Genomic DNA, 26,722 nt, shown 5'->3' with positions numbered 1-26,722 from the left:
ATGAGTCTGGGTCCAAGTTCTGTGTTGTTGGGAATTTTTGATTACTGATTCAATATCTTTATAAGTTTTAGGTCTATTCACATTGGTTATTTCTTGGTAGGTATTGTGCTTGTAGCGGTTTGTCTGTTTCATTTAGGTTATCCTGTTTGTTGGCCTACAGTTATTGTACAGTTTTATAATCTTTTTTATTTCTGATTTTAATAATTTGAGTCATTTTTTCTAAGTCCATTTAGGAAAAGTTATGACAACTTTGTTCATGTTTTTGAAGCAACTTTTGGTTATATTGATTGTATTTTTCTATTTTCTATATTTCTGCTCTCAACTTTATTATTTTCTTTCTCTCTAGCTTTGGCTTTAGTTTGTTTAGTTTTTTTCTAGTTCCTTAAGTTGTCCAGTTGGATTATTTGAGAGCGTTCATGTTTTTTAGTGTAAGCATTTGTAGTTATAAATTTTCCCTCTGTCTATAAGTTTTAGTATGTTGTGTTTCCATTTTCATTTCTAATTTCCATTTTGTAGTTATGCTCTGCATGTTAGCTGTAGGAGCCCTTTAGACAAAATTATTCTTTACTAGTGGGATCTTAATATTCAGAGCAGATGTACTGCTTATAAATCAGGTAGCATTTTGTATTCTTCTTTGTTATGAAAGACTAGAGGCCCAGTGCACAAAATTTGTGCACAGGTAGAGTCCCTAGTGGCTGGGGCCTTCCTTCATTCTGAGCCGCCCCCTGGTGGTCAGTGCACATCATAGCGAGAGATCGAACTCCAGGTCGGTCAAACTCCTGAGGGGACACTTTGCATATTAGGCTTTTATATATAGACTAGAGGCCTGGTGCACGAAAATTTGTGCACTCGGGGGCGGGGTTCCCTCAGCCCAGCCTGCGCCCTGTCACAGTCCAGGAGCCCTCAGGGGATGTCTAAGCTGCAGTCTGGCCTCCCTCTGTGGGAGGTGACCTGCGGGCCAATCGGGCAGATCAGGGGACGCACCGGTTGGTGAGTGGCTGGCCCACTGCTGGTTGCTGCCAATCACCAGCCCCGCTCCCCGCCGACTGGTAGTTCCGCTGTTTGGTCAATTTGCGTATTAGGCTTTTATTATATAGGATTATTTGAAGTAACTGGGAATGCTGGTCATTCACACATTATGTAACTTTAGGAAAAGATTTTGGATCTTTGGCTTAGAACAGTGATGGCAAACCTTTTGAGCTCGGCATGTCAGCATTTTGAAAAACCGTAACTTAACTCTGGTGCCGTGTCACATATAGAAATTTTTTGATATTTGCAACCATAGTAAAACAAAGATGTATATTTTTGATATTTATTTTATATATTTAAATGCCATTTAACACATTGTATGTGGGAAACGTGTTTACACGTTTTACGTATTTGTACATTCTACCAGTGTAGTAGAGCGAGGGACACGTATTAATACGTTTTTTATAGACTAGCGGTAGAATGCGGGTAACGTATAAATATGTAAACTAAAGTTATCGTAATTTTACTGAACGTTGCCACTTGCGCAAAAAATTAGCAAAAATGGCCCGCGCCACCTGTTAGCGCGCGATAAAAACTACCCACAAACAATGTGTTAACAAAGAAAAATCAACTAAGAAAATGAGTTCGCATGTCACCTCTGACACGCGTGTCATAGGTTCGCCATCACTGGCTTAGAACAAGCTACATCCTGTCTGAGGATTGACTATTAAAATGCAAAGTATGGTGTTTGCTCCTCTGTAGTCTTCTTTTTGGGATGCTTAGTTTGCTTAAACAATAAAGCCTCTTAACCTAGATCCTCAATTTGTTTTCCTTTGTGTAGAACTTTTTGATAATATGATTTTATCTCTATTGTGTTCCATTGCTTTTTTTATCCTATGCTGAGTTCAGGCTATCTTTTTGTTAATTCTCACCTGAGGATATTTTTTTCCATTTATTTAGAGAGAGAGTGGAAGGGAGAGGGAGAGACAGAGAGAGAGAAACATCGATGTAAGAGAGACATATCGATTGGTTGTCTCCTGCACATGCCCTGACTGGCTGGGGATCAAACCTGAGACCCAGGTACATGCCCTTGATTGGAATTGAACCTGCAACCTTCAGTTCATAGGGGCCCACCCTCTAAGCACTGAGCAAACTGGCTCGGGCCTGGCTATCTTTTGAATACAGTTTGTCATCAGAAGGCAATAGAAACAGCTCAGTCTCTGGAACCAGGTTGACTGGGTTTGATCTTGATCTGTCTCTTCCTGTAGTGAATCTCAGCATCTGAAAAATGGGAATAATAATATCTCAAGGACTGCTGTGACAGTTCAATGAGTTAAAACATAATTAAGTTCTTAGAGTACAGACATAGTAAGTTCAATAAATATTTGTTGTAAAATTTAAAAAAGTGTAGTATATAATGGTTGTCTTTCTTGGATTATAGAGAAGGCCTTTTCTGACTCTGCTAAATATAATAGCATCTCCTGTTAACGCCTCATTCCTTATGCTGCTACATTTTTCTACTTGGCAGTTATTATTTGATACTAGAGACCCGGTGCACAAAAATTTGTGCACTCGAGGGGGACGTCCCTCAGCCCGGCCTGTGCCCTCTCGCAGTCTGGGACCCCTCAGGGGATGACCACCTGCTGGCTTAGACCCGCTCCCCGGGGGGGATTGGGCCTAAGCTGGCAATCAGACATCCCTCTGGCAGCCCGGCAGCCCTCGGGGGATGTCCACTTGCCAGCGGGGAGCAGACCTAAGCTGCAGTCAGTCATCCTTAGCGCTGCTGAGGAGGCAGGAGAGGCTCCCACCACCACCGCTGTACTGACAGCCATCAGCCTGGCTTGTGGCTGAGCAGAGCTCCTCCCATGTGAGAGCGCACTGACCGCCAGAGGGCAGCTCCTGCATTGAGCGTCTGCCCCCTGGTGGTTAGTGTGTGTCATAGTGACCAGTCATTCCCAGTCCTTCTGCTTTTAGGGTCAGTTTGCATATTACCGTTCTACTGTATAGGATAGAGGCCTGGTGCATGGGTGGGGGCCGACTGGTTTGCCCTGAAGGGTGTCCCGGATCAGGGTGGGGGTCCCGCTTGGGTGCCTGGCCAGCCTGGATGAGGGGATGATCCTGTTTGCAGCTGGTCACACCCCCTTCAGGGTGGGGGTCCCCACTGGTGTGCCTGGTCAGTCTGGGTGAGGGGCTGAGGGCTGTTTTTAGGCTGGCGGGTGACTGAAGCTCCTAGCCTCTCCTTTTTTTCTTTTTTTTAAAATGTATTTTATTGATTTTTTACAGAGAGGAAGGGAGAGGGATAGTTAGAAACATCAATGAGAGAGAAACATTGATCATCTGCCTCCTGCACACCCCCTACTGGGGATGTGCCTGCAACCAAGGTACATGCCCTTGACCGGAATCGAACCCGGGACCCTTCAGTCTGCACGCCGACGCTCTATCCACTGAGCCACGCTGGCCAGGCTTTTTTTTATTTTTTTTATTCTGGTATTTATTTACCTTCTATAGCTGTCACTGGAGCTGAGCTCTGGCTCGGCTCCAGCTTAAGGCTGTGGCTGGCTGAAAGCAGGTATCTGGGTTTGTTTAACTTCTATAATTGAAACTCTGTTGCCATCACTGGCGCTCTAAGCTCTGAGCCCACTGGCGGCTGAAAGCAGGTTTCTGGGTTTCTTTAGCTTCTATAATTGAAACTCTGTTGCCATCACTGGCGCTCTAAGCTCTGAGCCCACTGGCGGCTGAAAGCAGGTTTCTGGGTTTCTTTAGCTTCTATAATTGCAACATTGTTGCATCTGGAGCTCAGAGCTGGGCCGCAGCAGGCGGGGAACCTTGGCTTCCTCCATCACTGGAGCAAGCAAGCCTCATGTTCGCTTCAGCTGCGTGGCTGCCAGTTAATATGCATATCTCGCTGATTAGCCAATGGGAAGGGTAGCAAAGTTACAGTTAATTACCATGTTTCTCTATTATTAGATAGGATTATATGTTTGTTAGTTTGTTTTCCCCTACTGAATTATAACTGTGAGGGTAAGAACTTTGTTTTACTCAAAGCTCTATTCATTTTGGTGCATAAAACAATGTCTGGTTTATAATATTCAAGAAATATTTGGTTAAATGATGACTACATTAAGGTGCATGAGGGCCAAAAAAGGTTTTTTAGGGGGTATCTGTTTGATTTTTTTAAAAACATTTTTATTGATTTCAGAGAGGGAGAGGAAGAGAGATAGAAACATGATAGATGAGAGAATCATTGATCAGCTGCCTCCTGCACACCCCCTACTGGGGATTGAACCCGCAACCTGGGCATGTGTCCTTGACTGGAATCAAGCCTGGGACCCTTCAGTGTACAGGCTGATGCTCTGTCCATTGAGCCAAACAGGCTAGGGCTATTTGATTGTTTTAATGAGTTAACTGCTTTTTATGAGGGGGAGCATATTTTACATTGGCAATGCCTCATTGAACTTTTGTTGCCAAAGGCATCTAAAATCTTATGCTTCCTGCCCTAGCCAGTTTGGCTCAGTGGATAGGGTGTTGGCCTGCGGACTGAAAGTCTTGGGTTCGATTCTGGTCAAGGGCACATGTCCAGGTGTGGGCTCGATCCCCAGTAAGGTTGTGTGCAGGAGGCAGCCTATTAATGATTCTCGCTCATCATTGATGTTTCTCTCTCTCTCCCTCTCTATTCCTCTCTGAAATAAATTAAAATATATTAAAAAAATAAAATCTTATGCTTCCTTTTGTTAAGCTATATGTGAAACGGAGCCTGAACAGCCTGTTCGACATTATCCATTATGGGTGAAGGTAGAAGGTGAAGTAGATCCAGAACCAGTTTATATCCCGACACCTTCTGTCATTGAGCCTACGAAGCCATTGTTGTTGCCTCAGCCAGAAGTTTCATCTACTACTGTGAAGGGCAAACTCCTCCCTGGAATTAAACCTGCACGGACATATACTCCCAAACCTAATCCTGTAGTAAGTCTGGAGTTTCATCTTTTATTGCAAGTTGCAAAAATCATTTGTAAAGATAATGGGTTTCAACCAATTTTTAAAAATTCTTTTCCTTTTTATTTTATTTTCCCATTTCCATTTATCCCCTCCCTATACCTTCCTTGACTTCCCCCCACACCCTCCGTAATCACTACACTGCTGTCTGTGTCTGTGAGTTCTTTCTCTCTTTTCTTTTTTGCTCAATCCGTATACCAAATTTTCGGTTTATATTCTATGAATCATTTTGCTTTCAGGTAATTTGCCTGTAAGCCATCTCCTTTCTGGTTTAATTGGTTTAGTTGCTGGCACTTAAAAAATGTCATGAAAGAGGTTACTAGTAGTAATTCTTAAATATAGCCAAATCTCTTCTTTAGGAAGATTGTATAAAGATGGGCTTTTTGAAAACCTGACTTGCAAAAGTCCGTTTAACATATCTTATTCCTATAATGTAGTATATTGAGTAATTGAGATGTAGTACATGTTATTGCTAGAAAATCATTAAGGAAAAACTTTAAAAAGTAAAATTTCTTAAAGCAAATTTCTTTATATATAACAATAACAGTAAAGTTCAAGAGTTCAAATAAAAGTGGTTGTAATATGATTATGTGAAGACCGACAGGTAAAAGAGCTGATGAGCATTTTTGATTACTAAATCCATTTCACTCTTCCCAGTCCATTAAATTGAAGAAAGATCTTTTAGTGCAGTGCCCTTCAGTGGGTCTCTGTATTAGTGCTGATCCAGAACTGTTACCCATCTGTGATGAAATAAGTACATATAGAAAATAAGAGTAAATATTTAGAAACTTTAATAGCAAGTTGATAGACATTTTATATCTATTAAATCTAATACTGCAAAACTTGTGCTTATATTTTGGCCTTTGTTTTTCTAGTAATCTATTTTGTATTGTTCTAGTAATTACTTTTGTATTTTACAAAAGTATTAGTCTATGTTAGACTATTAATTAAGAAATGTACTTTACCACAGATCATTTGAGAAACACTGACACGATCTGAAATTTCTTTTTTTTCCCCCTTTATTAAGGTATTACAAATGTGTCCTTAAGAAAAAAAATTTTTTAATGTTTTTATTGATTTCCGAGAGGAAAGGGGAGGGAGAAAGAGATAGAAACATCAGTAATGAGAGGGAATAACTGATTGGCTGCCTCCTGCACTCCCCCCACTTGGAGATCAAGCCTGCAAACCGGGCATGTGCCCTGACCAGGAATTGAGCTGTGACCTCCTCGTTCATAAATTGACACTCAACCTCTGAGCCACGCCAGGCAGACTGATCTGAAATTTCTTGATAGAGAATTCATTTCTTTCTGATTGCCCCAAGATTCGGCACATATGAACTATATTTATACTATTTAACTTTAAAGTTTTCATTTAAAAATTTCAAGTGTTGTAATAAGAAAAATTAAACATCCTTTGCCTTTTGAAGTATAGGCGACTTCCCCTTCCTCCCCCCCAATATTTGGAATATTTTATTGTATGAAACTTACAGATTCGAGAAGAGGACAAGGATCCAGTCTACTTGTACTTTGAAAGTATGATGACTTGCGCCCGAGTTCGAGTATATGAAAGAAAAAAAGAGGAACAGAGACAGCCGTCACCATCCCCATCCCCATCGTTTCTGCAGCTCAGCTCATGTCATTCTAGTCCTGAGAACTGTAGTACAAAGGTGAGTTACTTATTGCACACTTTCTCTTTTTAACTTTCAATTCCCTGTTGCTGGTATTAGAATTTGTATTACTACCAGAATAATTTGGAGTAATTCTTGTGAGGCAGAGAAGGCTTACTTGATGTGTATATCAATATATCTGTTCCTCTGCAAACCTATTCTAGAGAACAGTTTCTTAGGGTTGATAAAAATATTATTCTTTTTAATGCTAGAAAAATTTTTAAAAGTTTAAACATTTCTAGTTTAAATTAAATTATCTGTAATTATTAGAATTTGCCTCTTTCCACATTGGTGAAATTTCTAAATAACTAAAACTTGGTCCATTAAACAGTAAATATTTTTCCTTCTTTACTAGAATACACTATAAAATACAATGTAAATTCTTTTCTTGGTGACTCAGTCATTATCAAGGATATTACAGAACAAGTCTGTGTTTTTGCCAAGGGCTACGTAATATGATAGTAATGCAGCTGTGTATATAGATATGAAGCTGTTGTTATTTTAATCTTTCTACTGTTTCAGGGCTGCTTTTGGAAGATTTAATGCTTATATTTCAGTCTGTATTGATACTAAATATAAGTATTTAAGTATCTCTGTGTTATTTCTTCTTCAGGAGCCCGATGCTGAACAGCAGCCCTCGAAACCAATTACCTGTGACCTCGAGGATGATTCTGATAAATCACAAGGTCAGCATGAAAGCTAGATCTTAATCATTTGATAGTAATTATATAGGTGTGGGTTATAATAAAAACTATGGGGCCCTAGCTGGTTTGGCTCAGTGGATAGAGTATCGGCCTTCAGACTGAAGGGTCCCAGATTTGATTCTGGTCAAGGGCACATACCCGGGTTGCGGGCTCGATCCCCAGTGTGGAGAATGCAGTAGGCAGCCCATCAATGATTCTCTCTCATCATTGATGTTTCTCTCTCTCTCTCCCTCTCCCTTTCTCTCTGAAATCAATAAAAATTTATTAAAAAAAAAAAAAGATGGGAAACTAATATTACCAATCCAGAATATGTTGACCTACTCTGTTTTTAGCTTCTGCTAAAAATAGAGTTGATATATAAGTTTTTCCCTGTTATTTGGTCTCCGTATCACTCCTGTTCTAAGAAATAAAATTCATTTATTGCTGTGGTATGTTGTTGCAAGAGACATTTAGGATTGAAGTCAGTGATTTTCTTTTTAATTTTATTTTTCAATTACAGTTTACATTTAATATTTTAATATTATTTTGTATGTTTTAGGTGTACTGCATAGTGGTTAGATGATCATAAACTTTACAAAATGTTTCCCTCGATATTTCTAGTACCTACCTGGCACCATACATAGTTACTACAATACTAGAGGCCCAGTGCACAAAATTTTATGCACTTGGAAGGGGGTCCCCTCAGCCCGGCCTGTGCCCTCTCGCAGTCTGGGACCCCTCGGGGGATGACCACCTGCTGGCTTAGGCCTGCTCCCCGGGGGATTGGGCCTAAGCTGGCAATCAGACATCCCTCTGGCAGCCCGGCAGCCCTCGGGGGATGTCCACTTGCCAGCGGGGAGCAGACCTAAGCTGCAGTCGGGCATCCTTAGTGCTGCTGAGGAGGCAGGAGAGGCTCCCACCACCACCGCTGTACTGACAGCCATCAGCCTGGCTTGTGGCTGAGCAGAGCTGCCCCTTGTGGGAGCACACTGACCACCAGAGGGCAGCACCTGCATTGAGCGTCTGCCCCCTGGTGGTCTTTCCCAGTCTTTCTGCTGTTAGGGTCAGTTTGCATATTACCCTTTTACTATATAGGATAGAGGCCTGATGCACGGGTGGGGGCTGGCTGGTTTGCCCTGAAAGGTGTCCTGGATCAGGGTGGGGGTCCCCACTGGGGTGCCTGGCCAGTCTCGGTGAGGGGCTGAGGGCCATTTTCAGGTTGACCGACGACTGAAGCTCCCAGCCTCTCCTTTTTTTTCTTTTTTTTTATTCTGGGATTTATTTACCTTCTATAATTGAAACTTTGTTGCCGTATCTGGCACTCCCAGCTCTGAGGCCACGGCTGGCTGAAAGCAGGTATCTCGGGTTTGTTTGGCTTCTATAATTGAAACTTTGTTGCCGTCCTGTTCGCTCCAGCTCTGAGGCCGCAGCTGGCTGAAGCAGGTATCTGGAGTTTGTTTAGCTTCTATAATTGAAACTTTGTTGCTTTTGGAGCTGTTGCTTTCGGAGCTTAGAGCAGGCCGCAGCAGACGGGGAACCTTGGCTTCCTCCATCACTGGAACAAGCAATCCTCCTGCTCGCTTCAGCTGCGTGGCTACCGGCCGCCATCTTTGTTGGCAGTTAATATGCATATCTCGCTGATTAGCCAAGGGGAAGCATAGCGGAGGTACGGTTAATTACCCTTTTTATCTTTTATTAGATAGGATTATTGACTATACTAGAGGCCCGATGCATGAAGATTCGTGCAAGAATTGGCCTTCCTTTCCCTGGCTGCCGGCACCGCCTTCACTCTGGCTGGAGCCGCCTTTCTGCCTTCCCACGCTGCCCAGAGGCCTGGAGTGGCTGGGGTGGTGTGGAATGCCTGCATCCCACTCCACCCCTGGCCTCGTGGCGCCTGTGTATGCAAATTAACCCACCATCTTTGTTGGGTTAATTTGCATACTCACTCCTGATTGGCCGGTGGGTATCTCGAAGGTATGGTCAATTTGCATCTTTCTCTTTTATTAGTGTAGATTTCCTGTGCTGTACTTTACATCCCTGCGACTGTTTTGTGACTATCAATTCATACTTCTTAATCCCTTCACCATTTTAAGCCAATTCCCCAAGCTCCCTCTCCCCCTCTTCTCTGCCATCAGTCTGTTTTCTGTATCTATGAGTCCATTTCAATTTTGTTTGCTCTTTCATTTTGTTCTTTAGATTCCACATACAAGTGAAATCATATGGTGTTTATCTTTCTCTGACTGACATATTTCACTTAGCATAATACCTTCTAGGTCCATCCATGCTGTTGCAAATGGTAAGATTTCATTCTTTTATTTTTTTTTAATATATTTTATTGATTTTTTACAGCGAGGAAGGGAGAGGGATAGTTAGAAACATCGATGCGAGTGGAACATCGATCAGCTGCCTCCTGCACACCCCTACTGGGGATATGCCCACAACCAAGGTACATGTCCTTGACTGGAATTGAACCCGGTCCCTTCGGTCCGCAGGCTGACGCTCTATCCACTGAGCCAAACCGGTCAGGGCAGATTTCATTCTTTTTAAAGGTTGAGTAATATTCCACTGTAGATATATGTGTACCATAGCTTTTTTTATTTTTGTTAATCTTCACCCAAGGATATTTTTCTATTAAATTTTAGGGAGAGTAGACGAGAGAGGGAAAGACAGAGAGGAGCATCGATGTGAAAAAAACACACCGATTGGTTGCCTCCTGCAGGAGCTCTGACCAGGGCCTGGGTCGGGGAGGAGCCTGCAACCAAGGTACATGCTTTTGACTGGAATCGAACCTGGGATCCTTTGGTTCCTAAGCTGACACTCTAGCCACTAAGCCAAACTGGTTAGGACTACCATACATTTTTATCCACTCATCCAAGCTGATTTCAAATCTTGGCTATTGTAAATAATGCTGCAATGAACATAGTGGTGCACATTTTCTTTCTAACTAGTGTTTTGGGTTTCTTTGGATATGTGCCCAAAAGTAGAATTGCTGGTCATAAGGTAGTTCCATTTTTAATTTTTTTGAGGAACCTCCATCCTGTTTTCCACAGTAGCTGCACCAATCTGTATTCCCACCAACAGTGCGCAAGAGTACCCTTTTTCAATATCCTTGACAACACTTGTTTGTCGATTTATTGATAATAAACATTCTGAGAGGTGTGAGGTGAAATCTCATTGTGCTTTTACTTTGCATTTCTATGACAATTAGTGACATTGAGCATCTTTTCATATGTCTGTTGGCCATCTGTATGTTCTCTGGAGAAATGTCTATTTAGGTTCTCTGCGCATATTTTAATTGGGTTCTTTTGTTTGTTTTTCTTTTGGTGTTGACTTGTATGTTCTTTGTATGCAGGTTGGGACAAAAGCAGGTTTACAGTTGTATGTGAAACACAGTTTATTCTTGTATTATTATTGTTATTATTTTTAAATATATTTTATTGATTTTTTTTACAGAGAGGAAGGGAGAGGGATAGAGAGTTAGAAACATTGATGAGAGAGAAACATCTATCAGCTGCCTCCTGCACATCCCCTGCTGGGGATGTGCCTGCAACCCAGATACATGCCCTTGATCGGAATCAAACCTGGGACCTTTCAGTCTGCAGGCCGACGCTCTATCCACTGAGCCAAACCGGTTAGGGCTCTTGTATTATTATTTATTAGTTATTATTTTTTTTATCCATGAGCATGGTGTATGTTTCCTTTTATTAGTATCTTCAATTTATTTTTTTATTGTCTTATAATTTTCTGGATACAGCTCTTTTACTTCTTTGGTTAAATTTATTCCTACGCATTTTTTTTCTTTATTGAAGGTAGTTGTATATGGGATTGTTTTCTTAGTTTCCCTTTCTGATAGTCCATTAATGGTGTATAAAAATATATCTGATTTCTGAGTATTATTTGTTGTATCCTACTACTTTACTGAATTTATCAGTTCTAGTAGTTTTTTGGTGGAATCCTTAGGGTTCCTTATATGCGGTATCATGTCATCTGCACATAATGACAGTTTTACTTCTTTCCAATTTAGATGCCTTTTATTTTGTGTGTAATTGCTGTGGCTAGGACTTCCAGTACCATGTTGAATAAGAGTGGTGAAAGTAGACATCCCTGTCTAATTGTTAGTAATTTTTTAAAAATATATATATATTTTTATTGATTTCAGAGAGGAAGGGAGAGGGAGAGGGTAAAAGAGGTAGAAACATCCATGATGAGAGATAATCATTGATCGGCTGCCTCCTGCATGCCCAACACTGGGGATCGAGCCTGCAACCCAGACATATGCCCTGACTGGATTGAACTGTGGCCTCCTGGTTTATAGATCAATGCTCAACTACTAAGCCATGCCGGCTAGGCTGTGATTTTCTCTTTTAAACTTCTTTTTAAACCTCAATCCTATTTGTTTAGCTATTGAAATTTTTACTCAGGTTCTCAGTAGCTGTTGCTGTTGGAGAAATGGCAGAGGCAGAAAGGAAGGATTTACCTAGCAGAGGCTACTGCCTAATTTGGTGAGAGATGATGTCTAGGGAGTTAACTATTTGTTTTGGTTTTGCTTCCTAAGACTTCAGACACTAAAGCAGCAGTGGCTTCCAACCTTTTTTTTTTTCTTTTTTTTTTTTAAGAAAGCATAATACACACAAAAAGTGAAAATGTTTTTATAGTACCCTAAGGTAAGTAGAGGAGCCTGCTATGGTGGAGAGATCCTGCCTGAGAGCACGACTAGTATGAAGGCTGATGGAATCTTATATTCTGACATACCTGTAACTGTAGAACTTTGGTTGAGAGACTCAGCTGTAGAAATCTTGGTGTCTAGTTAAGTAGACATCTAGTTAACATATAAAACATGGTGAATTGAGTGATCTGCACACGATGTAGAAGTGGAGCAGTCACATCTAGATGTACAAATGTATTTCAGAAGTAGAAAACAAAAAGTGATTCAGAAGTATTTGCAGTAGAAATTAGAGATAGAGTGCACTTTACGTGTGTGTGTTTTTAAACCAGAACACTGTTTTGCTGTTTTTTGGTATTGATAGCATGTTACAAAGCATCTGGCAAGTATCTTTGCTTTGCCTATATGGATAGCAGAACATTAAACTATCTATATATATTAAAGCCAAGTGACCAGAAGGACCAGTCCCTATGATGTGCACTGGGGCAGCCAACCAGCCTGATCATCATCCCCCAATCTCCCGGGACCCCTCCCCCCTGCAGGCCCAGCCCCTGATCCCCCACCTTCACCCCTACCACCGGCCCTGCCTGATTGGCCTCCAGACCCCACCTATGCACAAATTCATGCACCGGGCCTTTAGTACTGAATAAGCTTTAACCTTGCTTATAGGTCATTTGTTAGCAAGGTAATACTTTTTCATGTAATAGGTATGGGTTTTTAGAACAGTCTTAAGTAGGACTATTTCCTTTTTATTAGAAAGCCTAGTTAGCAGGAGAGTGAGGACTATTATAATCTGATTCTCTGGCATCTTTTTCCTGGAAAATTCCCAAGTTATGAGTGTTATGTTACCACTGAAAATACATGGGAATGGGACATTGGGAAACTGTTGAATTTCTATACCCCTGGTACTTTTCTGAGAACTTAGAGAAAGTAAAAATCTTTCAAAGTAGAGTGTAAATTGCTTTGATGCACAAATATCTTTCAATTTCTTATCAGAAAAGAGCTGGAAGTCTTCCTGTAATGAAGGGGAATCCTCTTCTACCTCCTATGTGCATCAGAGGTCACCTGGTGGTCCCACCAAACTGATAGAAATCATCTCAGACTGCAACTGGGAGGAGGATCGGAACAAGATATTGAGCATCTTATCCCAGCACATCAATAGCAACATGCCACAATCACTTAAGGTGGGCAGCTTCATCATTGAGTTGGCTTCTCAGCGAAAGAGCCGGGGTGAGAAGAGCCCCCCTGTTTATTCTTCTCGTGTGAAAATCTCTATGCCATCATGTCAAGACCAAGATGATATGGCTGAGAAATCTGGATCAGAGACTCCTGATGGTCCATTATCCCCTGGGAAAATGGATGATATCTCTCCTGTGCAGACAGATGCCCTGGATTCAGTGAGGGAGAGATTACATGGAGGCAAAGGTCTGCCCTTTTATGCAGGGCTTTCTCCTGCAGGGAAACTTGTGGCCTATAAACGTAAACCCAGTTCAAGCACATCTGGGCTTATCCAGGTGAGAATTATCTTTAATCTGGGTGTAGCACTTTTTTGTATTTAGGTAACATCTTTATTTTTCAGAGCCCTCTTGGGGCCTTTTATAACTTGTTTTCACAATGCCTGGGAACTGAGTGACAAAATCATTATCTCTTTTTATAATAGGTCTAGGTTAGAAGCATACCTACAGTGAATTTTTGTCACACTTATGAACAAATGTAGACCCTCGTCTCCTCAGAAAGTTACTCCTCTTAAACTTCATTGTCTGGTTCTAGTGATACTTTGGCAACCAAGCAAGGATAGTAAGGGATTCAGTTTAGTTCTTGAGATTATTATTAGAAGAAAGCTTTCAAAATAAAATGAGATCAAATTGATTTTAAAGTAGGCAGTATGTGTTTGGAAACTTGGAGAAAACTTAAGTAAGGTGTTATTCAAATCATAAAAGTTTTTTAAATGAGCCACAATTTGCTTGCTTAAGTACTTTTTTAAAATATAATTCATAGGGTTTTTGTCAGTATAATCATTGTTGTAGGACAAATATCTCTATCCTTACTGTTCAGTAATTCAGGCAGATTATATTAGTAAAATTACCCTAGCATGTAGAAAAGCCTTTGGAAAGAGAAGTTCTGAATTAAAACTTAGTCATAGTCAAAAAGGTTTTCTCCTCTTGCTCAGAGACATTAAATGCACTTTTATATCAGCATAGCAAATGTGTAGAAGTGTCTGACATTGTTGCTAAGGTTACTTGACTGTATTAGCTTGACCACTTCTCTGGGCTAAGGACTATTAAAATAACAATATGGATGATCTACTTAGTTAAAAACTTTTTATTGCAGTTTATTCTTGGTGGTCCTATATACTGCTTCTGTTGGTATTTCTTCTGTAATAATGAGGAGAGCAGGGTTTTCTCTTTATTGCATTTATTGATAAATACTTTGAGAGCCAAGACTTATCTGAAATCATTTCTAGAGAGACTAGAGTCCCTGAAATACAGGCATAGAAATTTTGTGTTCTCTTCTGTCTAGGACTCAGAAAGCCATCATAAAATGTGAATTTGCTTAAGCAGTCAGGACACTGTAGGCTTTTGGGGAAGCTGCTGAGTATTCTTTAGAGCAAGTCTCTCAAAGGAGCAGATTACGGATATCTGATCTGGACTCCACAGAGCCTGAAGAACACAGCAAAGTTTACTTTAGGATAGAAAGATCACATTTTTTTGTACCAACGTAGGCATAGATATTTCTAGGAATAACCACAATTGTCTAGGAATAATCACAATTTTACCTAAGTTGCAAAGAGTAATTACGTTTTGTGTCCTTGGAGAGAGAATGGGTTGCTGTAGTGATTCTCCTCACCAGTTCCCTATTAGTTTGGAGAGTTTGAGTTTTTCCAACTCCCTCTACCCCCTCCTCCTTTTAAATGATGTAAAGGAGGGTCAAAAAAGGATATCTTCTTTAGTCATCCAGCAATATGACTTAGAAAACATGGGTAAGAAACTTGGGAGGTTTTTGTTTTTCTTTCTTTTAAGAAAAACTTCCCTGCTGCCCCAAATAGGTAGTCTATCAAGTCAGGCAATAGAAAAAAATCTTCATTCATTGATTTACTTTCTTCTGAAAATTTAGTGACTATTTTAAAAATTACAATGAATTTCTACTAGCATTTATTTTGAGCCAACCCCAAGTTTATCCAAGAGATGAAGACAATATCTTCAAAGTTGAGTTTTTAGAAAACTGAGGTTACTTTGTGACTGAGGTTAAAGTAGACTCACTGTATATTTCCCAAATGTTGTGAAGGGTAGCTTATAAGGACCCTGTGAGAGGGCTTCATTATGCCTTCTAGTCTTGTCAGAAAATTTGGAGAATACAGTTAGTCATTTTTGCTGGTGATTGTTAATAACTTAATCAGAATTGCTTATTGACAAGTAAAACAATTGGATGATTGCTTAGATTTGACATATCTTTCACATTTCTGTGATGCAGATATGATGAGTTTCTAAGATTCTCTGTTTCCCAGTTACCAAAATGAAGGATGAGATTAGTTCAGAATATCAGATAATAGTATTTTTTTTCCCACTTCCTGATTACTCAGATTATACCAAATGGGAAAAGCCCATTTCTTTTTCCCTTTAAATCTGAAAAATAGATTTTTAAAACCTTGTAAAAATGAAACCCCTGTCAAGGGAGATGAGTTAGCAAGAGAATTTTATCTTTACAGAATTTCTCTTTGCCACTTGTTTCAGGTTAATGGTAAGAGTTACCCGCAGGCTAAGTTGCTATTGGGACAGATGGGGGCATTGCATCCAGCCAATAGGCTAGCTGCTTATATCACAGGCAGGTTGCGACCCTCAGTCCTGGACCTCTCAACCCTCAGTACTGTCATCTCCAAGGTAGCATCCAATGCCAAGGTGGCTGCATCCAGGAAACCACGTACCCTGTTGCCTTCAACATCCAATTCCAAAATGGCATCCTCCTCCGGCACTGCAGCAAATCACCCTGGGAAGAATCTGAAGGCATTTGTCCCGGCAAAAAGACCAATTGGTAAGTTGGGCTGTATTTATGTTTTGGCCCTTGGACTTGCTTTTTGGTCTGTGGATATAGTATGGGGGTTGTGAAAATTATTCTCAATGTCTGTCTTGCTCAAATATTTTGGGAATGCCTCTGATGACGTATAATACTAGATGAATTGAACTTGTTAGTTTTACAGTTATTGCCCAGACTTTTATTAATGCAGAAAAAAACGTAGGCTTTAAATTTTGTTTTTAATTTTATATTTAAAAGGAGAATACATAGTCTTAAATACTTTTCCCTAATTTAATATTTCTTCTATGAGGACTGGTGTTATTGGTACCAATCATATGTATGTTCCTTGAACTTGTTAAACAATAGAGGTAGCAGAATCAAAGTGGGTTGAGTTTGTATAGGCTTAAAGTATAGAAGGCTCTTGGAAAACATAATTTCGGGAACATTATTCTATCATCCGTGTTCTCTGAATGAAAATCTTTTGCTTAACTTTAGTGCTAGAGTCTGTAATAAATTACTCTCTTGAAACCCTTTGTGTTTTAGCATTGAGAGTATATACAATTGGTTTATTGAATTTCTTTTTGTTGTTTCAAATCTATTTAGGAATGTTAAGTAAAATTGTCTATTACTATATTTTTTTCCTCTAATAGGAAATTGAGGTCTCTGGCTGAATGCTGGAGTTATGTGAAGATGGAGGGATAGGCATTGTATGCCTTAAAAGGAACCCATTTTATCTCTTTTTTTATAACGTAGTGGTGATTTAAAAAATAAACAGTCCTATTCTGTCCTCTCATGAAAAATGTTTTCATACATGTTAAAAATAAGACAGTAAATCTAACTGTCTTACAAGAGGATTGCAATAAAGAGGTGGAGGTGCTGGGTTAGGAAGAAGTGGTGGAAAAAATTTTTAAATTAGAGTTGTGGGGGGGGATCTTTATCTGTTTGAAGTTGTGTGCTGCTGTATTATCTTTTTATTTTAATTTTAAAACTTATTTTCAATCCTCACCTGAGGATTGGAACATTTTCACTGATTTTTAGAGAGTTAGAGAGAGAGGCATCGATGTGAGAAACATCTATTGGTTGCCTGTCATACACACCCCTACTGGAGATTGAACTCCCATCCTAGGCATGTGCCCTGACAAGGAATCAGACCCACAGCCTTTTGGTGTATAGGACAATACTCCAACTAACTGAGCCACATGGCCAGGACAGCTGTAGTGTCTTTTTCGTGTCCTGGCAATATGGCTATATTGCGCAGACAAAAGATTTATAGTAGGAACACCAAATTTTAATTCCTTTCTTGTTAGATTTTAAAGGTTGGGCTGAGGGAAGTGTTTTGATTTCTGTGTATGGAAATTGACATGTATATTGCAGGTAGGTAGTACCCGTAAGAAGTGGACCCAGTGGTGCACACAATAAATGTTGATAAACACAATCACTAAGAGGATAAAATATGAGAACTGAAGATTTTTGACCTGCAAATTTTTATTTGCAGCGGCACGACCCTCTCCTGGTGGTGTGTTCACACAGTTTGTGATGAGTAAAGTTGGAGCCCTGCAGCAGAAGATACCTGGAGTTAGCACACCCCAACCCCTAACAGGGCCACAGAAGTTCAGTATCAGACCTTCTCCAGTAATGGTCGTCACACCTGTGGTTTCTTCTGAGGCAGTTCAGGTGTGCAGCCCTGTGACTGCTGCTGTCACTACTACCACCCCTCAAGTGTTTTTAGAGAATGTTACTGCTGTGACACCTAAGACTGCTATGTCTGACGTGGGAACTAAAGAAACTACTTATCCTTCTGGTGCCACCACTGCAGGGGTTGTTGAGGTCTCTGAAACTAATACCAGCACTCCTGTAACATCTACCCAATCTACAGGCACTGTGAACCTTATCAAAACAACTGGGATAACTACCCCCGTGACTTCAGTTGCTTTTCCTAAGTCTTTGGTGGCATCTCCAACCATAACTCTTCCTGTTGCTTCCACTGCTTCCACCTCCATAGTCGTGGTGACCACAGCTGCATCTTCCTCCATGGTGACCACACCAACTTCATCTCTTGGCTCTGTTCCCATTATACTCTCAGGAATTGATGGGAATCCACCAGTGAGCCAGAGACCAGGTAAGGCCTAGAGGTTAACTAGCTGGTTTACTATACAGCTGTTCATATAACTTTGTGGTTTGTGATAGGATTATAGATATATCAGGGTAACCATGTAGGTGTTTCTGCTGTAACATGATACATGTATTCCTGAAAACCTTTGCATTCTGCAAAACTGAATACTAAAAATAAGAGAGCCCATGGTTTGTTAGCCCATGGTTAATAAGAGAGCCCATGGTTTGTTAGGACAAATCACTGAAAATCTATGCAACCTTGTTATAGAGCACTAGTAAAGACCATAAATGGTACCTTAGCGATAAATTGAACAGTTTTGACAGATGACTTAGTGGTGCTTGAGATTTCTTCAAGATATTAAAAATACTCAAACATTAGAATGGAAATGGTGGATGAAGGATACTGCAATGATACATATGGGAGTGGAGCTCTGAGCCAGTAGTAGAGCAGCCATTAAGGTTGACACTGGAGAAAGTGCAATCTTTTGTGTACTGAGAGCTAGGGATGCACATCTCTGAGGAGAGCACATGAGGAAAGCTTTGGCTGTGCTCTCTTTTTAGGGGTGGGGTAGTGTATTTTTTTTAATTGAAAAAAAAAAGAAGAAAGATTATAGGCTTCTGCCTATGCTGCAACCAAGCTGAAGGCTTTTTCTTTGTCCTTGCTGAAGGTTAAAATTCTGGGTCCCTTGCTTAGTAAAAATCATTTGTGAATCAGTCCAACTCCCATATAACTGACATTATTCTCCTACTTAATTATTATACATGAACTGATTGAAATAGAAATAAGACATATTTCTTTGCTTAGGACTAATATTTTATATGCTTATCAACTTTTTAGTCAAAATTAAAATTTTTCTCTTGTTGACTTAGGTTAAGTGAATTTGAAATAGGAATATCTCACATTTTGGTAATTTTCTATCCTAATTCAACAACTAAAGTAAGTAGTTTTCTTAGTGTACTTGGAGAGGACTTTCTTTTTTTTTTTTTTTTTTCAAATGTATTTTATTGATTTTTTACAGAGAGAAAGGGAGAGAGATAGAGAGTCAGAAACATCGATGAGAGAGAAACACCAATCAGCTGCCTCCTGCACATCTCCCACTGGGGATGTGCCCGCAACCAAGGTACATGCCCTTTGACCGGAATCGAACCTGGGACCCTTCAGTCCGCAGGCTGAGGCTCTATCCACTGAGCCAAACCGGTTTCGGCAGAGAGGACTTTCTGTGGAAAAGAGTGAGAGACTTTGCAGGCTTTACGGGGAAATAAATAGCCAACAGCAATTCTCTCTTGGTTAGTGATACTTTTACTACTAAATATTTTTGCCATTAGTGACATGGTCCAAATCCCTGCTGGTATTTGAAGAAAGAAGTGACTTGGATTTTGTTTATAAGTTGAAGTTCTATTGAAAGAAGTGAATCACAATATTAAATGTGTTTGTCTTCTGCTTCTGATAATAAGCATATAAAATTGGTTAGTTTACTATTCAGTTTTGGAAGTGAGATCATTATTGATGAAGCTGTTTTGATTTCTTATGGAATCTCAAGGTTTATATCTTGTCATGTTTTAACTAATCATGTTTCCTAATCCAACCTTTCTTTATATTTTTAATTCTCTCATGAAACTATAAAGTCATTTAGCTTTTTGTAGTTCATTGTTTCTTGGATTTTAGTCGCTCAGATTATATATTCATGTATCTTGCTCCTATTCCCCTTTGTACTATATTGACTTGATATTTTTATTTAAATCAACTCATTATTTAAGTTTGCTTGCTTGTTTATTTTTGTTAATTTTCACCCAAGGATATTTCTTCCACTGATTTTTAGAGATGGAAGGCGGGGGGAAGAGAGAGAGAGAAACATCAGTGTGAGAGAGACACATTGATTGGTTGCCTCCCACATGCAGGTGCCCTGACTGGGGCCAGGCATCAAACCTGAAACCTAGGTATATGCCCTTGACCAGGAATCAAACCCATGACCCTTCAGTGCACAGGCTGATACTCGAACCACTGAGCCATACCAGCCAGGCTTTAAGTTTGTTTGTTTATTTATATCATTTTAAATCCTCACCTGAGGAGTGAGGATATTTTTTTTAGAAACAGTGGGAGGGGAGAGAGAGAGAGAGAGAGACAGAACGACAGAGAAAGACAGAGAAAGACAGAGAAAGACAGAGAAGGAGAGAGAGACATTGATGTGTAAGAGTAATTTAATTTTGAATCATTCTCCAGATCATAATTTAAATAGAAATGTTCAGGAAATTAATGCTTTAATATGTTTCTTATTTCACATACTATACATGAATGTTTTTAAATTGCACACTATTTTTTTTTTTAAGAATTAGTTTGTTCTCTGTGTTTTATTTTGTTTTCAAGAGAAGTCCTGGATCTTCTATATGTAATTTGTCATGTAAATGTTAGGAATATGACTTTCTTTTAGAAATTTGATGTTTCATGGACAGAATGCCTATCTGATGGGATATTATATGTTAAATTAAATCTGAATATTGTTGGTTTGTTGATTTTTCTATTTAGTGACAAATGAAAAGATTTATTAATAATGTTAGGTAATTTCCCTAATTTGAATGGTAATATTAGACCAGTTTCATTTATGCTTATTATTATTATTATTCCTACCTTTTCATCCGCTTGATCAGAAATCTATCTATACATTATTCATATTATTTTTCCTATGTCTTTCGTATTTCTAAATATCTCTTCCAAACATTAAAGTGCATCTTTAGGTACTATTAATGGTTTTAAATCTCTCAATTCACATCTTCTGCATTAAACTTTTGCTTTTCTGTTTGTTTTAAAACTATCTTTTGCCTCTTCCTAACCAGACTTTATTTCCCTGTTTCTTCAATGTCTCTTACTTTCATTCTATTTTTTTGGGCGGGGGGTATGCATTTTTTTCTTTGTGAAAAACAATTTCCACAAATTTTAAAAAATATATTGAATTGATTTTTTACAGAGAGGAAGAGAGAGGGATAGAGAGTTAGAAATATTGATGAGAGAGAAATATCGATCAGCTGCCTCCCGCACACCCCTCTCTGGGGATGTGCCCGAAACCAAGGAACATGCCCTTGACAGGAATTGAACCTGGGACCCTTCAGTCCAAAGGCTGACGCTCTATCCACTGAGCCAAACTGGTTAGAGCTCCACAAATTTTTACACTGTTGATTTGTCAGTGAATTTTAAAAGCCAAGAAGTTTGAAGTTTTTTATACTTTATGACTTTTAGTTGTTGACTTTATCTTATTTGATCATGCCCTGTGAAACTAAGTCTTAAGACTAGTTGCCGAAACCGGTTTGGCTCAGTGGATAGAGCGTCGGCCTGTGGACTGAGAGGTCCCAGGTTCGATTCCGGTCAAGGGCATGTACCTGGGTTGCGGGCATATCCCCAGTGGGAGATGTGCAGGAGGCAGCTGATCGATGATTCTCTCTTATCGATGTTTCTAACTCTCTATCTCTCTCCCTTCCTCTCTGTAAAAAATCAATAAAATATATATTAAAAAAAAAAAGACCTTTAAAAAAAAAAAAAAAGACTAGTAAATATTAACAGCCTGAATTTTAAAGTTGAAGAAGAGAATTTATCATGAATGATCTCTCTTTTTTTTTTCAAAGGTGGAAATTTATTGAAGAACAAGTACAGACTCCCACGTGGAGAGGGGGGAAGAATCTCACAACACAAACTCCCACATGGGGAGGGGGAAAGAGTTCCCCCTCTTTAGCTTTAATGATAATCCAGATTTAGAGGGCTGCCCATGTTTTTCATTAGGCAGCATTGTCTTTTTAAGGGCACCTCTTGACAGTTGATGCTTTTTTTATTTTCCAGTCTAAATGTAAGGCTCTGCAGTGTCTGGTTAATACTTTTAAGATAAATTGTTCTCAGCCATACGACTACTAAATAGTGTATAGTAGAGGTACAGGATTTCAACAACTTTATAATTCAAATTAGAAGTTATTTGTAGCATGGTCAGATCTTACAATTTTTTTCCTACATGTGTTAAAGGGAAATTCTGATACTATGTTTCTATTTTCTGTTTTTCAGAAAATGCCCCTCAAATTTCAGTGGCTACTCCACAGGTTTCTCCTAACCCAGTGAAACGTGCTGGACCTCGATTGTTGTTGATTCCAGTGCAGCAGGGTTCTCCTAATGTCAGACCTGTCTCAAACACACAACTTCCAGGACACCGGATGGTCTTGCAGCCTATTAGGAGCCCAAGTGGAATGAACCTATTCAGGCACCCTAATGGGCAGATTGTTCAGCTCCTCCCTTTGCATCAGCTTCGAAGCTCTAATACCCAACCCAACTTACAGCCAGTCATGTTTCGTAACCCAGGTATAAAACGAGATCTTTTGATGAGTTTTTCTTTGGTTGAATTATTTGGCCATATGGTATGTTAATACACCAGGATTAGTCTCTCACAATCATCTGTTCAAAAAGAAAAGTATACTTTGGAAGTCTTGATATGGGCAGTGGTGATTTAATGTTTTCTTTTTCTTACCAGGGTCTGTGGTGGGAATCCGGTTACCCACTCCTTCTAAGCCTTCAGAGACTCCACCAACTACTGCTTCATCCTCTACTTTTTCTGTTATGAGTCCTGTAATTCAAGCTGTTGGGGCTTCTCCAGCAGTGAATGTCATCACTCAGGCACCATCATTGCTTTCTTCTGGACCTAGTTTTGTGTCTCAGTCTGGTACATTGACCCTGAGGATTTCCCCTCCTGAGCCACAAAGCCTTGCAAATAAAACAGGCTCTGAAACCAAAATAACCTATAGCTCAGGAGGGCAGCCTGTTGGTACAGCCAGCCTCGTTCCTCTTCAGTCTGGTAGTTTTGCCTTGTTGCAGCTCCCAGGACAAAAGCCTGTTCCCAGCTCCATTCTTCAACATGTTGCTTCTCTTCAGATGAAGAGAGAATCCCAGAATGCAGACCAGAAAGATGGAACATGCTTTTTAAAAAAAGAGCAGGAAACTAAGAAGGCAAAGGCCCTACAGTCAGATGGAGAAGCTGTAGACTCTGAGGCTAATGCTATAAAGCAAAACTCAGGAGCTACTGCCTCAGAAGAAACTCTGAATGATTCCTTGGAAGATGGGGGTGATCATTTAGATGAAGAATCCCTGATAGAAGAAGGTCCTGCAACTGTTAAACCTTCTGGGCACTCCTGTAGCACTGGGTCACTCACAAGTGAAGACTGTAAAGATGCTAATGAAGGTGGGATTAGGAATCATAATAGTTCTAAAGAAAAACTGACTCTTCTAGAAGTTAAGACCATTTCTGAAAGAGCCAATAATATGACAGTCCAAAGTATAAGTAATGTGCAACTTAAAAAACTGGGTAATGTGAAAGTGGAACAGCAGAAAGGATTAGACAGTTCAGAGGAGAAATCAAACAAATTTCCACTTATCTCTAAGGAAGACTGTAAACTTGAATTATCAGGGAGCATAGGTGTGGAGGAGCATCAATCTAATCCACAGTCAGAGGCCAAGGAGAAGGGATGTGGAGACTTTCTAATGGACAGCCTTAAGGAAAGATGGAGAAAACACCTGAAGGGCCCATTGACCCAGAAATGTATTGGAACTTCACAAGAATGCAAGAAAGAGGCAGATGAGCAGTTAAGTGAAGAAACAGAGACTTGTCAGGAAAATTCAGATGTGTTTCAACAAGAACAATGCATCTCTGGTTTACTTGGAAAAAGTGAAACTACTGAGAATACTAGAGTTTTAAAAACTGAATGTGATTCTTGGAGTAGGATTTCTAGTCCTGCAACCTTTGCCATTGTTCCTAGAAGAGCTACAAAAGGGAGCCGAGGTGAAGGACATTTTCAAGATCATGTACTGCTCTCAAGAGAACAGACACAACCAAAGCAAGAGAAGAAGGGTGGGAGAAGCAGTGCCGACTTCAGTGTTTGGGATTTGGAAGAAGACGACGAGGAAGATGAGAATGAGAAAACCGATGATTCTATTGATGAGATTGTGGATGTTGTTTCTGACTACCAGAGTGAGGAGGTTGATGATGTAGAAAAGGTGGTGAGCCCATTTTTGTTGTGACTGAAACCTCAAGGATTTAAATGATTTATTAGAGACAGTAGCTTTTCAGAAGATCACTAAGACCTTGATACATTCAGTTGGATGCCTAGAATTAGATCATGATTAAATGACTTTGTAGTTTTAGGCTGTGTCAGTCAGGTAACATTTATTGAGCTTATATTGTTCTTTGAGATTTGTCTGATATTATGGAAAGGCTGGCTTAAGCCTTTTGGAGATAGATGCTTGTGATGCTCTGTCAAGTTAGGTTTAAAAAAGGAAATCCTAAAACCACTACTATCATTTGATCCCAATTATTTTTTGACATTTTCTATATAAAGTGATTGTAGCTTATCTGGTAGATACATAAAAAACAGAGTAATGGGCGACCTTAGAACTGGGGGAGAACTTATCTACCTGTACTTAAGAGACATGTTCTTTTTGGAGAACAATGGAAAATACCAATATTTTAATATGATTGTGCCTTAAGTTTTTCTTTATCTTCTAAAATTAAATAGTTTTTAGAATTTATATTCTGAACTTCGGTGGTCTTCCTTTGTAATATGATCTTTATAATTTATTCTTCTGAAGCCATTTTTGTAGGTTCCCTGTTTAGGGTTGTATTTACTGAACTAAGTAACTGAGTCAGTGTGATATAGGGCAGGTGTTGGGCAAACTTCTTCTGTAAAGGGCTGAATTACAGGCTAGACTGAATTGCTGTTGTAGCATAAAAACAGCCACAAACATTAGTAAGTGAATAAGTTTAGTAGCTGTGTTCCAGTAAACCTTTACTTACCAAAACAGGTGGTGGGCTGTGTTTGCTGACCCCTGACATGGGATCTGCTGTAAATCATAAGGAGGTTATACAGATGCCTGTGGGGTGCCCTGAAATCTAAAAGGAATGAGTCCCTCTTTTCAGGAGCAGATAATATGGGCCTCTGCACTGATTGCAATGCAGTGGGTTATTTTAGAATTTCACTTCCTTGTTGTTCACTCAGCCTTTGTTACCTAGCCCTTCTATGTTAATAACTAACCACCTTATGCAGATAAAACATAAAAATAGTATTTTAAAACTAAAATGTTTAAATATTTTTGTGTTGGTTATTTCTATAACCTCAGTTGTCTTTTATAAAACGACAATCTAACCCTACAATTGGATGGTTCTATAGCATATACCTTATATTCTTCCTCTAGTCTAGTCCTTTTTGAGGATAGACTTCTGTAGGTAGCTGTGAAGACTCTGAATTCACTGAGTTTGGGAGTTAGATTGCATAGATAGTCTTGCACTTTTTGCAGAGTCTCCCATTGTAAGTCAGCCTGGGTAAGCATCAGACCAAAAACAGTCCAACTTTAAAACCAGTGAAAACTATTGCTATCATAAAATTGACTTAATAGAACGGTTAGAGTGTCTTTTATACAGGGTTGCATTGCTTGAATTTCCTAATAGGGAATCTGACATACATACACTGACCCTTTTAAAATGAAGAACATTATATTAAAAAATCTCTAAAATCTAAATTCTACATTGTATTTATGTACATGTATACAATTATGATATCTTTATGCTTGTGATTAACATTATATTAAAATAGTGTAAGGAAAGTTGTGAGTAGCTTCCTTAATTTAAAACTTCCATTGTGAAGTTTATTGGATATTATTTACAAAGTCTGAAGTTTAAGCCATGCAGTAGACATTCTTCAGTTTAAATATTATAAAGCATCTATCAACATATTATCCAGACTCTTTAGATTCTTTTGGGAATCTGATGATTTAGGTTCTTAAGAGTTAAATTTTTTGCAGTTAATTTTAATACACGTTGTTTACATTGTTTAAATTTAAGATACATTGTTTAAATTGTGCTTAAATTGGGGGACATAAATGATGGCTTGCATTTAGGGTCTATCAGCCTTATGAAGCCTATAATTTGGGGGTAAGTAATTTTTACAACAAGCTTAAATATAGAATTATTAAGGTGATTGGGATGCTTTATTTTTGAGTTGTGCCTCTTTGGAACAGTGTGATTATAGATAACATTTTCCCTCTTTAGTTTCTGGCATAGTAAACACTACTTTTAAAGGTGGACTTAAAGATATCTGCATATCTCATAATCTGTATATTTGGTTATATAAAATGCACAGTGAGTTTCTGTGACAGGTGCTCAATAAATGCCTACTGATTGGCTCGTTTTTTAGAATAATTAGCAAGTAGAGCAAGCCTGAGCTGCTTTTGATACCTGAAATTCTTCAGAAGCTCTCCTTCTGTGGGGTTGAGAGATTTAAAAGACTGGGCTATATTTTTATTTCCATACCTGCCTTGAGGATATTTTTGTGGGTGTCGGTGTGTGATTAGCTATGACTCACTCTTTAAACATTTTTTTCAATTACAGTTTACATTCGGTATTATTTTGTATTAGTTTTAGTTGTATAGCATAGAGGTTAGACCAGCCGTGGGCAAACTACGTCCCGCGGGCCAGATCCGGCCCATTTGAAATGAATAAAACTAAAAAAAAAAAAAGACCGTACCCTTTTATGTAATGATGTTTACTTTGAATTTATCTTAGTTCACACAAACACTCTATCCATGCTTTTGTTCTGGCCCTCTGGTCC

General features: G+C 39.3%; 1 protein-coding gene across 1 annotated transcript in view; it reads left to right on the top strand.

Moving 5' to 3' along the window:
* The window catches only part of MGA (MAX dimerization protein MGA), a 108,988-nt gene that overhangs the window by 62,197 nt on the left and 20,069 nt on the right, over window positions 1–26,722 (top strand). Inside the window, exons 10-17 of the mRNA XM_081112857.1 lie at window positions 4,706–4,932; window positions 6,452–6,628; window positions 7,242–7,314; window positions 12,971–13,488; window positions 15,706–16,003; window positions 17,481–18,104; window positions 22,140–22,430; window positions 22,600–24,119. Coding sequence (XP_080968983.1) covers window positions 4,706–4,932; window positions 6,452–6,628; window positions 7,242–7,314; window positions 12,971–13,488; window positions 15,706–16,003; window positions 17,481–18,104; window positions 22,140–22,430; window positions 22,600–24,119 — 3,728 coding nt within the window. The remainder of the gene's footprint in view (window positions 1–4,705; window positions 4,933–6,451; window positions 6,629–7,241; window positions 7,315–12,970; window positions 13,489–15,705; window positions 16,004–17,480; window positions 18,105–22,139; window positions 22,431–22,599; window positions 24,120–26,722) is intronic.

This window comes from Myotis nattereri (genome assembly GCF_964212035.1).
Source record: "Myotis nattereri genome assembly, chromosome: 1".
Classification (NCBI taxonomy): Eukaryota; Metazoa; Chordata; class Mammalia; order Chiroptera; family Vespertilionidae; genus Myotis; species Myotis nattereri.
The sequence above is the reverse complement of the archived record's forward strand: the minus strand, read 5'-3'. Positions and strand labels throughout refer to the sequence as shown.